This window comes from Schistocerca nitens, chromosome 6 (genome assembly GCF_023898315.1).
Source record: "Schistocerca nitens isolate TAMUIC-IGC-003100 chromosome 6, iqSchNite1.1, whole genome shotgun sequence".
NCBI classification, from domain to species: domain Eukaryota; kingdom Metazoa; phylum Arthropoda; class Insecta; order Orthoptera; family Acrididae; genus Schistocerca; species Schistocerca nitens.
In genome coordinates this window covers 16,143,833-16,158,453 of record NC_064619.1, presented here as the reverse complement: position 1 = coordinate 16,158,453, position 14,621 = coordinate 16,143,833, and the positions used below count along the sequence as shown (strand labels likewise).

Sequence of the window (14,621 nt, the reverse complement as noted above, 5' to 3'; positions counted from 1 at the left end):
TCATTATAGGATGAAATCAGTAATTGTTTTGTAACTTAAATTCTATTGTTGACATATAAACAAATATAAATTCTATACTAATTACAAACATTTGGAAGATGAAATACTAGTAATCGTATAGTATCTATTTGACTCTATTCGAAAACAAGTCAGTAATGCCAGCCCTTAATTAATTCGAAAGTAACTAACAGTTTTGTCAAAAGTATTGTTTGCATAACTATATATGTTAATTTCATGATTTAAATCAATAAGTCAGCTTAACAGTTGTAGTAGAAGAAATTGTTAAACAGAACCAATTTTTCAATGTATTCAGTTAATTTAATGAGTTAAGTTTTAATTGTAATTTCTGTAAGTTTAACTTTGAACAATGTGTAGTTTCAGTACCTATTATTGTGATGATATATAAGAGCCCAATTTTGGGTCCCGAGACAGTCAGCCCACAGCTGAATTTCAGATGAGAAACCTGTGTTGATTAGAACTTTAACAATGTTTCAACTTAACTGCAAAATAAGTATTGCACAATTAGACCGTAAAAACAATGACAGTGTCTGCAGCATATGTACCTGATTATTCTTCAAGAACTGTGAACTTTTATGTTTTTACTGCTCGTAGATGTTCAATAGTAAACTATTGTAGCAGTATGTGGGCATTCACGTGCAACCTGTTAATGAGGGTTATGGAAAGTTAAACGGTAGTGCACTGGCCATATTAAATGTGTATATGGGGGGTTGTGAAAAGTGAAAGTAAAAGACAGTGAAACGCAACCGTGCATCTATCGGCTACATTATTTACAGTAGACAGTGTCAAAATTAGAAGCCCCATTTTTCAGCCAGTGTAGCAACGCAGTATGTCAACACCGAGAACAACAAACGAAATAAATAAAGCAGGCAGAAATGTCTCGAAGTTGTGGCACTGTATCCAGTGACCACAACTTCCTTTCACTGTTGTAACATATCACATGTATGCTGTCATATTTTGTAAACAAAGGTGGCATCTGGAAACTATACTTTACAAAATATGGCAATATTCATGTGATATGTTATGGCAGTGAAAGGAAGCTGTGACCACTGGAGACAGAGCCACAAGTTGCTCCAAAAATTGTACCACAACACGCACATATGTCATACTAACAAATGTAAATCCACCTGATGAAGGTTTAAACCTCTAAAATATGTCATGGAGATAAATAAACAGTGGCAGTTAACAGTATGTGTTGTTTCATTTGACTTCCAGATGTACTATTTATTGTATGACTTACTTCTTAAATTATTGACCCTATTACCAAAGGCTAATAAGTTTTTATATGTACTCAAGAACACAGCTCTGCCTTTCTCCACATTAAAAAAAATAAAAAATAAAATGAAAAAATAAAATACAGTGCATCATTGCAGATAAGGTCATATAACAAAAGTTTGATGTTACATTTCATTCACTCATTCATCAATATCTAATTTGAGTAATATTGGTCTAATCACACATTCTGGTTGGAAATGAATTTCTTCTGTTTCTGTTGATATATATTTTACAATGAAACAGACATATCTACAGAAAGTGTGGTTCCAAATACTGTTGATAGACGAATACATGCATTTAAAAGTAGAAAAAAATTGTTACCTGGCATTCAGAACTGTTAGTTCCTTCCTCCATCTGCTGATTAATATTGCACAGTCCTTCTGTCTGTTATTTTAATAGGTGGCAGTGTTCTCTTATTTCCTAAAAACAAATTATGACACTTGCAATGCAAGTGATCTCCACATAGTTGCAGCAACTATTAAAGGGCTTGGCAACATTGGGCACAGGGGAATGTTTACATACAATAAGTTGCCAGAAAATACACGTTTTAAAAAACAGGCTTAGGGTAAAAATGGGAAACAGAGCTCCTAAGATTGGGAGAGTAAACGACCTGAATAAGCAGAAACATTTCAGGTAGAAGAAGACTAAACATTTCTTTGTAGCTGTTGGAAGGGTCACTATGTGATTCTTTTATTGTTTATGTAACATATTGTTGTTTCCAGCCCCATATATTTGTGTAACCACAATATAAGATTTATGGACTTCAGTACATATATAAATCATCAGTATTTGCAGGAGAAATGTTGGCTATAATATTAATCACCCATTGGTTTAGTACAGAGTGAAAGTTTACTGGTTTTAATTGAATGAATTTGTGATAGTTGTCTTAATATGCAAAACATATTTCTCTTAGTGGGGTAAATCTGTTAATAACAATGTCAAGACAGATGAACATTGTGGTACAGCTATTTGGGCTGTCAGATTAGCTAAATTTTAGAGAAACAAGTGCATAATTTTATAAATCTATAATTCTTTCAGCACTTCTTCACAATATTGAATACTGTGTACTTACAAAAAGAATTGTGGATAAAATACAAACTGCAGAAATGAAATCTCTCAGAAGAACAAGAGGTTACATAAAAGTAGACAACTTGTGAAATAAAATATTGTGACAGAAGCTGGAAGTAGAACTGCCAGTTAAATGTAGAATTAGTAAATACAGTAACACGCAGCACAAACATGTACAGAATGTGGAAACACATCACTTTTCAATGCAGAGTTATTTGGTAAACTGGCTGCTAGATTAAATGTAGGAAGATTTAAGATGAGATTGTAGACAATTTGTGCAGACAGAACAAGATTAACGTATAAAGTAAAGAAGAAGAAGACAATTTTCATAAATTTTTTTAATCACAAAATTAATTTTCAGGTAATGTATATGTATTACTTGCTTGGACATAGACTGATGGAAAAACCAATATCAGTTCATGAAAAGGAAGCTATTGCCAGAAACACCTATCTTCTAGCTATGGATGGGGATATTGACTTTCAGCCTGAAGCTGTGCTCTTATTGGTTGATCTAATGAAAAAGGACCCAAATTTAGGTGCCGCCTGTGGACGTATTCATCCCATCGGTTCGGGTAAGATGCATGAAACAAATGCACAAAAAAATGCATGATTGGTTCATAAGTTCATTTGTCAGAAATACAGTTTAGATATGAACATCTAATATTTGTGTAAGAAGTAAAATTAAATTAAAAAAGTATTAAACTGACTAAAAGACAAAAAATCTGATCAGTATTTCCATTTAGGAGGTACAATGCCCATTATTGCTGATAGAAGTACTTAAATATGGAAACAGTACACATACCTTTTGGAATAATAGGTTCCTTCTTCAAAGAGGCAAGGAAGAATTGTTTTGGATGTTTAAAAAGGGAAAGGGTAACAATTCACTCAACCCTAAACTGAAAAAGATGAAATGAAGGGTTGTTGCTGTTTGGCTTTATGCCAGTGATGAGATCATTGTAGATGAATCATGAGCTCAGATTTGGGAAAGATAGGGAAGGGAATAGGCTGTGTGCTTCTTATCGTAAGAGATTTAGGGCAGTACTCAGACTAAATTAAGAGGGGTGAATGGAGAGAGGAAAAGATGGAGTAAAACACACCGGAGAGAGTAGCAGGTCAAAGATTGTGCACAGGTAAGATTCTGTGCCAGCTTCAGTTCAGAGTTTATAGGATAGAGTGAGAAGAAAATATGGAGAGAAAATGTAAAGTTAAAAAATTGGTGTAATAAGGATTAGGAAAAGGAGAAAGTAACAAGGAAAAAAGACAGAGAGAGTAAAATTACACTGTCCAGTCACTTTAATGTGATCACCAGTCAAAAGCCTGAGTAACCATCTTTTGCAACTAGGACAACTGCAAGACATGCAGAACTTCAGCTTCAATGGGAAATTGTTAATTTAATATAACTGTAGCATATGTAGTACATACATAATGGACAAAAGGGAAAAAATTATGTACTTAAAGAGTAGAATTGTAGCATGTGGAGACCCTTCCACCTTGCTACATTTCATAGGAACTTAAATTTTTGCATATGATGCAATTATCTGTAATGAAATACTGTGTGAAAAAAGCTACAAAAATATTCAGTCAGGTGTAATAAGATTTAAAAGTGGGATAAAGATTTGCAACTTGCGTGAGATGTTCAGAAATGTGAAATTGGGGACTTAAAATAAGTACATGATATCTTACGACTACAATATCAGCAAGTTACAATGTGAATCAGTCAACTCAAACAAATAACTGTGTGTAACAATTTGTAGGGATATGAAATGCACTGACCACACAGATTAAGTTGTAGGTAAAGTCGGTGATAGACTTCGATTCATTGGTGGAATACTAGGGAATTGCAACAAGTCTACAAAAGAGATTCATTACAAAACACTCTTGCAAACCATCGTTGGTTATTTCTGAAGTGTGTGGCAGACATACCAGATTGGAGTAACAAGAAATATTGAACATATATAAAGAAGAGCAAGTCTCACAGGATGCAAAAGACACTGAACTGGTAGATGCTTGAAGATAGGAGCAAAGCATGCTGTAATGAAGAAAGGCACAAAACAGTCTGAGAAAGTCTACTTAACAATATTTCAGGAACCAGCTGTAAGTGATGAATTTGGGAATGTAGTACAACTCTCTCCATAACGTTCATTTAGGTATTGCAAGAACAAGATTGGATTATTTACAACATGCACAGAGGGGTTTGAGCAATCATTCTTTTCACACTCCATAGCTGAAAGGGATGTGGAGAAGCCATAATAAGAGGTACAATGTAACGTACTCCTTGTCATGTGTATCACAGTGGTTTGTAGGGTATGGCTGTAGAACATGTTTAGCAGCTGGGTACTGTATGTAGCCTAAGCAGACCATTCTTTGGTGGTGGTGGTCTTCTCTGTACAGAGAGCTGTCTAGTTAACACATGTTACCTCGTAAACAATACTGGAATTCTTACATATTGCCCTGCCTTTAGTATTGTATGTCTTTTCAGTTGTAGGCTGATGTTTTAAAATGCTTTGTAGTGGGAACTGTTGCAGACCTTCAGGTTGGAATGTTGGCTTGGGAAAGTCTTACGGTTTGATGTGTATGTTCTGAAGATTGAGATGGTGATGGACTTAGACAGTGGGTGATATAATCGGATGTTATCGCGGAGAGATAGTCTCTTTTCAGGACTTGTCATTGTGAAATTATATGATTGACGTATTCAAGTCCTGTGTGATTCTGAGTGACTAGAGGTGTGCCTTTGGCATTTTTCGAAGGGAGCTATGTTGATTGAAGGGACAGAAGAGGAGACTATGTGGAAGATTTGTATGTGGTCAAGGTCAGTGGGGTAATTGTATGAGAGAAAACTGTGAAAGAAGGTACTTGTACAGGTATTCAGGGATTTGGTGTTAGAGCAGACATGTTAATCATGGATACCTCATCTGTAGGGGAGGGATTGTTTAAGGTGGAAGGGGTGGCTGCTCTAGAAGTGAAGATATTGTTGCCTGTTGCCTATAAAACAAAGCACCACTGTAACTAAAAGTCGTCATGAAAGTAATGGAAACTACTCATGGAACATGTTTAGAATAGTTTTGCAACAGTCTTTCTGTTGCATACAGCTGTAATTATTCATGTTATGGATACGTTCAGGGTGATCCATTTGAGATGTCAGAAAAGTCTAATATTATTTTTATTACATTAATACGAGGGCCGTTCAGAAAGTAACCTCCGGTTGATTTAAAAAAATACACCAAGTTAAATAAAAATATTTTAATATATACATCTTACAACTACATCTTTGCACTATTTTTCTACATAGTCTCCATAGCGATTGAGGCACTTATCGTATCTCTTCACAAGCTTTGAAATTCCTTCTGCATAAAAATCACCCGCTTGTGCCTGGAGCCAGCCTGTGACCGCATCTTTGAGCTCTTCGTCGTCATCAAACCGCTGTGACCCGAGCCATTTCTTCAAATGCATGAAGAGGTGATAATCACTTGGCACCAGGTCTGGGCTGTAAGGTGGATGGTTGATAACGACCCACTTGAAGGACTCAAGAAGGGCCGTTGGTCTGCGAGCAGAGTGAGGACGGGCATTATCGTGCAAAAAAACGATACCGGAAGTCAGCATACCACGGCGTTTGTTCTGTATAGTCCGTCGTAACATTTTTATTGTTTCACAGTACACGTCTTGATTAATGGTCATACCACGTTCCATGAATTCAACCAACAACACCCCTTTGGCATCCCAAAACACCGTTGCCATCAGTTTTCTGGCAGAAAAATCTTGCGAGGCTTTTCTTGGTTTGGTAGGCGAATTTCAATGTGCCCACATCTTTGATTGTTCATTTGTCTCAGGGTTCACGTACTTAATCCAGGTTTCGTCACCGGTCACGATTCTGTTTAACAATGGTTCTCCTTCGTCCTCATAACGTGACAGAAAGTCTAATGCAGAGGCCATTCTTTGAGTTTTGTGGTGGTCGGTAAGAATTTTGGGCACCCATCATGCACAGAACTTACGGTAACCCAATCTTGCTGTCACTATCTCGTACAAGAGAGTCTTAGAAATCTCTGGAAAACCAGTAGACAACTCCGACATTGAGAAACGTCAATTTTCACGAACTTTTGCATCAACTGTCTGAACGAGTTCGTCAGTCACCAATGATGGTCTACCACTCCTCTCTTCATCATGAGCGTTTTCTTGTCCACTTTTAAATAAACGTACCCATTCACGGACAACTCCTTCACTCATAACTCTTGGTCCGTACACGGCACAAACCTCACGTTGAATAGCTGCTGCAGAATATCCTTTGGCTGTAAAAAACCTTATGACAGCACGCACTTCACATTTGGCGGGGTTTTCTATTGCAGCAGACATTTCAAACTGCCACAAAAACTAAACTAGCGCAGGTACGACGTTCACTCGACCACAGCTTGATGCTGACTGACCTGTTGAGTGCGTGAATGCACAGATGGCGTCGCTACTCCCCCCACAACCCGCACTGTGACCAATCGGAGGTTACTTTCTGAACCGCCCTCGTATATGTACATCTGAGCATTTTTCTGTAATGTACTTGAAAATGGTCAGAGCCAACAATAACTGACCATGCTCTGGGAGGCCCACCAACAGCTTGAGTCGACACAAATTAGCACACTCAGTGTGTCTTGATTATTTAATGAAAATGGTCATTACAATATGTCATATAGTATGTGAAGCCTTGAGTGTTGTAGAGACACAGCGAGTTTTCAAACATTCGTACAATGTAGGGTATGACCCATCACACATGACCCGTCACACCAAGACATTGATAAATAGCACAATATGTTCATGGGAAATAGATTATAGATGCCTCATACAAGCAGAAGGCGGTTGATGGAAACAAGGAGGAAGATATTCAACTAACCATGACTCAAAGCCCTCGAAAGTCACTCTCCTGCATATCAGCAGAGCTGAATACATCAAACACATGTCAGAGGACTGTTAGACAGTACCTTAACATGTATCTGTACCATATTCAGTACACACAAGCACTAGCACGGCTGAATTATGGAACTCGACTGCAATTTGTTACAATGATGTGTGGGTGGTAGGAAGCGGATAGTCATTGGCTGAGTCAATGGCTGTTCACAGATGAAGCCACATTTCATGTGAGTCACCAAATCAACATGCTTAACTGCATCATTTGGGGAACTGAGAATACACATGTCTCAGACGTCTACAAACGAAGCCACATTTCATGTGAGTGGCTGAGTCAACACGCTGAACTGCAGAATTTGGGGAACTGAGAATACACATGTTTCATACAAACTCGAAATAGCCACCTGAAAAGTGAAAGCGTGTTGCAGAATGACCCATGAGAAAGTCATCAATCCATTCTTTTTTGTGGAGAAGATCATTTGTGCTTGCAGTTACCTTGAAATGATTGAGCAGTGTGGTTCCTCTATAACAGCAAGGTGGGGTATTGGACACCATTATCTATCACCAGGTTGGAATTGCAATGCATTGGGCTCTGGTAGAGTGGGAACAATAAAACCAGATATTCAGTGATCACTGGTGCTGCTGTGGTGGACCTATCCCATGGCCTTCGAATACCCTGACCTAACACCTACAGATTTTTTTTTTGTGAGCTGTGTCAAGTCAACGGTGTATGAACAAAGACCACAGAATCTGGCTGACATATGGAAGCAGATTTCAGCAGCCTTTCACCAAATCACTCCAGAAATGCTGCACACCATGTGGTGCAACATGTATCTGAGATATGATGTGTGGAGCATTCGCATTGGCAGACATGTTGAGTTCTAAAGTGCTGTGCCAAAAACTTAAGAACACAAATTCCAGGCCCTCCTACATATGTATGTACAAATAATAAAGTTGCATAGTTTGTTGCATATAATGTTTTATTTTTCTGACATCTCAAATGGATCACCCTATATAAGTAGTGCGTTGCTAACAGATGAACACTGTACAACTGATCTGGCATAGCAAAAGTCTGTGATGATGAGGGAAGAAATCTATACCAGGTTCTCTTCCTGATTGTAGGTATTTGATAATGTTCTGTTCAGGTGGTTGGATGATGAAGTGAATGTGTTGAATTACATCTGCATGTTTTTCAGACCACATCAATTTTTTTTTTTTTCAGTTTGCATTTAGACACTGTCATTACAGAAAATTGCATACTTGTTATACATCAGAATCTTTGCTATTGGCTAATTCTGGCAACAAGAATTGTCTACATAATACTTCATCAGAGTACATATATGTAGAAAGTGGCCAGCCTGACATGTAAACTCTCTTGTAGTGTGCTTTTCACTTGTGCTGTCACACTGTGTAGAACCTTAGCACTTTATTTTCATTATTTATGTCCAAAATATTGTTGATTTCAAGACTCATTGTAACAGACTTGCAGCATATCATAAATTATTTGCTTTATGTAATAGATTTTATCTAGCTCTGATTCATCACTATTATCACAGCTGTAAACTGGAACTCTCAATTGTTACAGATTGCAGATGTTTTCAGTCTTCCAGAATGCTTTTAACATCTTGTGAGTTCTCTGTCTGTGAATTTCTTTCTCTATTCAATTTGCCTGCATTGTTACTCCAGGATACTTCAATGTTTGAATTCTCTTGATAGCACCAGCTTTTGTCATGATCTTTTTTTGGTTAATATTTTTGGTATTTTCTCAGAGGAGATATGTAGTCTGATCTTTCAGCCTTCTCTCTGATGATCTCAGTTTGCTTTAGTGCTATTTCTGTGTTATCTGTGAGTATTGCCAGATCATTAGCAAATGCCAGACAGCCAATATCTAGTCCTTTGGTTTTCCTTCCAAGCTTGACTGGTTTATAAAGTCCATGTACTTCATTTCTTTTTACCATTCCCTGATGACTTTGTATAACAGCATATTGAACAATAGTGGTGAAACACCATCGTCTTGTCCCACTTCTGTTCTAATCTTTTGGGGCTGAGATAACTCTCTAATGAATTTAATATTGATTTGGTGTTTGTCAGTGTCTGATAACTTTCACTGTCTTCTCATTGAGGCCACTTCCTTCCATTACTTGTATCAGTGGTGGCCTATCTATAGGGTTATATACTTTTTTGAAATAAAAAAAAAAAAGAAAAGAAAAGAAAAAAACAACAAAGGCGCGTAGGGTCTCTCTGATTTTCATTGTCTGGTGTCTCGGGATTGCCTTTATACTGAGCATCTCATCAGTACAGGATCTTCCCAGTCTGAAGCCTGCTTGGTATTGTCTTACACTGTTTTCCAGTTGGAACTGCGTTCTGTTCTAACCTACTTCCTTGCTATGTTGACTTCAATATTCATAGTGTTTACATTTTCCAAACTTTGCAAAATTTTACTTTGCTTATGTTCATGTAAAACAAGCACTTTGGATTGTGCAAATGTTGGTAAAATAATAAAGTGGATAGTTTGTACTTAACATGTAGCACTCATCTGTAGATGGATAAATTTTTTTGGCTCTCTGTCTAGTGGTATACTTCTTCTCCTTGCAAGAGGAAGTTGGGTTTTAATTTTGAAATAAAATGTGGTTATAATTAAACTTCCACTACTTGAGAGGCCCAAAAAAAAAATAGTGAGTGTAGGATAATGAGACTTTGTGGAACATTTGTAAGGACTCGTGGATGAGAAGTAATGAACAAACCATTTAAAGAAACACATTTTAATTCCCACATGATGGGTAACATTTGTTAACTGCAGACCATGTTTATATCGCAGGTTACAAATGCTGCTTAACGTTATGACCATCTGCATCCACAACAGCCTGCAACTGCACTAGAGATATATCATTTCACAGTTGTTCACAGCACTGTTTGAATGGTGAATCATGCATGCTTGTTTAACTGTCATGACAGCTTGTGAAGTGCTTGAAGATCACACATCATGGCCAGTCTTCTTAGCATCCTCAGCAACAGTAACTTCTTCAACAATTTGTGACACAGGAACAAATCCCAAATCGCCAGTTAATTTGAACTTACGAATCATGTTCTTCAACTTCGGTATGGGAAGAGGACCTTTTCATGTTACTTTAAAGTGTTGACACTTTGTGAAATGCAGCAGCGCTGTTGCTATTATTTTGATAAAACAGTTCACTTTGTCCAGACCCATGTTGACTGTCTGCAACAGTAATGCTCACTGATGCTTGTATTTCAGCCATGCATCGCTGTACCATTACCAACACCTAATGGCAAGTCATGACACTAACACTGCTTACAATGCAAAACCAGCAGCCCAGAGTCTGAACATCATTGCCATAAAGTTGGATATACATACAATAAATAGTTTTCCATCCAAACTGACTCAAGAAGCAAAAGTTTAATTATGATGACCCAGTGTGTACGAAGTAAATAAATGTTGTGTGACTAGGGCCTCCCATCAAATAGACCATTCACCGGGTGCAAGTCTTTTGATTTGACACCACTTCAGTGACTTGCACGTCAATGGGGATGAAATGATGATGGTTAGGACAACACAATATCCAGTTCCTGAGCGGAGAAAATTCCCAACCCAGCCGGGAATCGAACCCGGGCCCTTAGGATTGACATTCTGTTGCACTGACCACTCAGCTACCAGGGACAGACTGTATGAAGTAATAATATAGATATTGCAGGCAACTTTGTCTTCATATCAATTTTTAATAAACATTAGGATTTATACTTTTTGGAGGTAACACAATTTTTCCAAGTTTCAACAAGTACAAACTGACTAGTTCTTTGGTCCGTATCCCAACAACTTGTCAACTCAGCACTTCATAGTGAAGTGACCGATACAACAACTCACATAGTCATCAAATATGCTGTAATTACATATCGATTCTTTTAAACCCAGATAAACTTTCATATGATTTATTGTTCACACCAAAAAGTCTTTTACATTATTTTTCATAACAATTACAGAAGCAACAATAATTTTTAATGTAAATTGCCTCAATTGCAATTACAATTTTAAAGTACATTGAAAATATAAAAAATAATTACATATCTGAAGGACATTAAATTTATGTTAAAGTCATGTCTTCTGTTTATAAGTATGTGAGATTATTCTATTTATGTTGCCAAAATTACACTAGATTTATAATTACAATTTGTATTCTCTTTGATAGTGTTGTAAATCTATCTGTGTATTGTATTCTTCAATATGTGACAAAAATTGGTATGCTGACCAATTTCACTACAGTTCCTAGCAGGAGCTGTGATAGAGTTTTGTAAGTGACAGGCAGTAAAGATATCCCTCTGTAATTGCTAACATTGGTCCTATCCCTTTTCTTACGTAGAGGGTGTTTAACAGTGCACTTCCAGCCTTCTGGTATTGCTTTGGTCTCCCATATGTCTTCTATGATATTTGTATTCTTATTAGAATTTATTATTATCATTGTCTGCCTTGGTAGCTGAGTGGTCAGCGTGACAGACTGCCTTCCTACGGGCCTGGGTTCGACTTCCAGCTGGATCGGGTATTTTCTCCACTCAGGGACTGGGTGCTGTGTTGTCTTCATCATCATTTCATCCCCATCTGGCACGCAGGTTGCCCAATGTGGTGTCGAATGTAATAAGACCTGCACCAAGGCGGCTAGACCTGCCCCGCAAGGGGCCTTGCGACCAATGATGCCAAACGCTCATTTCATTTCCATTATTATCATTATATATAATCATCATTATTGTTATTATTATTATTATTATCACTTTAGGTCCAATGCAGTGGTATCAGGTCTTTGAATATGCGATTGGACATTGGTTACAGAAAGCTACTGAGCACATAATAGGTTGTGTGCTTTGTAGCCCTGGGGCATTTTCATTATTTAGAGCAAGAGCTCTTATGGATGATTCTGTGATGAACAAGTATGCCTTTCGTTCGTGTGAAGCTCGACATTACGTACAGTTTGATCAAGGTAAGTTACACTGAAATAAGTATACTGTAACAGTGGAACAAAGAACCACCACTAATTTATTGAATTCACAGGTGAAGACAGATGGCTTTGTACATTACTTCTGCAAAGGGGCTATAGAGTAGAATATGCAGCAGCCAGTGATTCATATACACATTGCCCTGAGGGTTTTAATGAATTCTTCAACCAACGTAGGCGATGGATACCTTCAACTACAGCTAATATTCTGGATCTTCTAATGGACAGTAAAAGAACAATTAAAGCTAATGATAACATCTCTCTACCATACATCATGTACCAGGTAATATCAAAGAATTATCTACAGTTTTTTATTTTTGTGAAGCACAATTCATTACACAAATCTTTGGAGAACACATAGCTAAGGATGAAAAGCAATTTGTATCTACTGGATGCATTTATTTACAGATCCTCTTAATGGGTGGAACGGTACTTGGACCTGGAACTATATTCCTGATGTTAACAGGAGCATGTGTGACAGCCTTCCGTATAGACAACTGGACAAGTTTTCTTTATAATGTTACTCCCATTTTGTTATTCATGCTAGTATGTTACACATGCAAATCAGATATACAGGTAGGCATGCATAATCTTTTTCTTAACATTTTATCCAAAAGGATAGGGTAATGCTTTACATTAAATGTTGCATTTGTGACAATATTATCTGTATATATTTAATAAATTTTCTGGTAGTTTTTTGAGTTGGGTGCTCAGTAACTTGATGCTGAGCATCTAGCAAATTTTCTTTCTGATGTTGTGTTTCTGTCAGTGGTAATAAGCAGCCATACATGTATGTTTGCACAAGAAGAGCCCAGTCCAGGTCAAGATTTATTTAAGCCTGGAAAGTCCTAATAAAGAAAAAAATATCAGATTATCAGTGGCCTTAGATTGCCAAGGAAACACTTCCTTGTCCTGATTATAGCATTTTAAAATTGTTTTATTCTGTATGCTATATGTCTGTTAAAGATGTACATCACTTTTGGATATATTTTTCAACAACAGAGGCCTCATCAGTTTGTGCAATGTTTTAGATCAGTACAGTTTATTTGCCTCTAAAGAACTGTAATTGCGTAGGTGAATGGAGAATGTCCATCTATCAACTATTAATTATTGAAAAGTTTTCTTTATTCGTGCGTTAAACTACATGTGTACAAACTGCACCTGATGTGAAGGCAACCTGTGTCAAGGACAGGAGAGGGATGAATTGTGAGCACCAGAAGGTAAACAGTTTTAAATGAAAGAATTAATTAAAGGAAACTCATGATATACTGCAAACTATGGATGAAGGGCTTCAGGCAGATTGCATATTTCTAGTTTTCTGGAAAGCATTTGACACGGAGCCTTGTTGCAGGCTGTTAATGAAGGTACGAGAACATGGAATAAGTTCACAAATGTGAGTGGCTTGAAGACTTCTTCAGTAATGTAACCCAGTATGTTGTCTTCAATGACGATTGTTCATTGGAGACAAAGGTATTGTCAGGAGTACCCCAGGGTAGTGTGATAGGACCGCTGATGTTCTCTAGGTACACAAATGATTTGGCAGACAGTGTGATGAATGGCAGCTAACACTAAATGTGGAAAAATGTAAGTTAATGTGGTTGAGTAGGAAGAACAAACCTGTGATGTTCAGATACAGTACTAATAGTGTCCTGCTTGACACAGTCAAGCCATTTAAGTATCTGGGCATAACACTGCAAAGCGGTGCGAGATGGAACAAGCTTACGAGAACTGTGGCAGGGAAGGTGAATGGTTGACTTCAGTTTATTGGGAGAATTTTAGGAAAGAGTGGTTCACCTATAAATGAGACCACATATAGGACACTGGTGTGACCTATTATTAGATTAGATTAGATTAGATTAATACTAGTTCCAAGGATCATGAATACGATATTTCGTAATGATGTGGAACGAGTCAAATTTTCCAATACATGACATAATTAAGTTAATTTAACAACATACTTAAGTTAATATAACAACTTTTTTGTGCGTTTTTTTTTATTTTTTATTTTTTTATAATTTTTTTTTCTTAATTTATATTTAAAAATTCCTCTGTGGAGTAGAAGGAGTTGTCATTCAGATATTCTTTTAATTTCTTCTTAAATACTTGTTGGTTATCTTTCAGACTTTTGATACTATTTGGTAAGTGACCAAAGACTTTAGTGGCAGTATAATTCACCCCTTTATGTGCCAAAGTTAGATTTAATCTTGAATAGTGAAGATCATCCTTTCGTCTAGTATTGTAGTTATGCACACTGCTATTACTTTTGAACTGGGTTTGGTTGTTAATAGCAAATTTCATAAGAGAGTATATATACTGAGAAGCTACTGTGAATATCCCTAGATTCTTAAATAAATGTCTGCAGGATGATCTTGG

The 14,621-nt window shown here is 37.0% G+C and overlaps 1 protein-coding gene across 1 annotated transcript in view; it reads left to right on the top strand.

Annotated features, from left to right (window-relative positions):
* The window catches only part of LOC126262688 (chitin synthase chs-2-like), a 254,809-nt gene that overhangs the window by 131,541 nt on the left and 108,647 nt on the right, over window positions 1-14,621 (top strand). Inside the window, exons 12-15 of the mRNA XM_049959463.1 lie at window positions 2,723-2,933; window positions 12,033-12,233; window positions 12,305-12,531; window positions 12,657-12,824. Coding sequence (XP_049815420.1) covers window positions 2,723-2,933; window positions 12,033-12,233; window positions 12,305-12,531; window positions 12,657-12,824 — 807 coding nt within the window. The remainder of the gene's footprint in view (window positions 1-2,722; window positions 2,934-12,032; window positions 12,234-12,304; window positions 12,532-12,656; window positions 12,825-14,621) is intronic.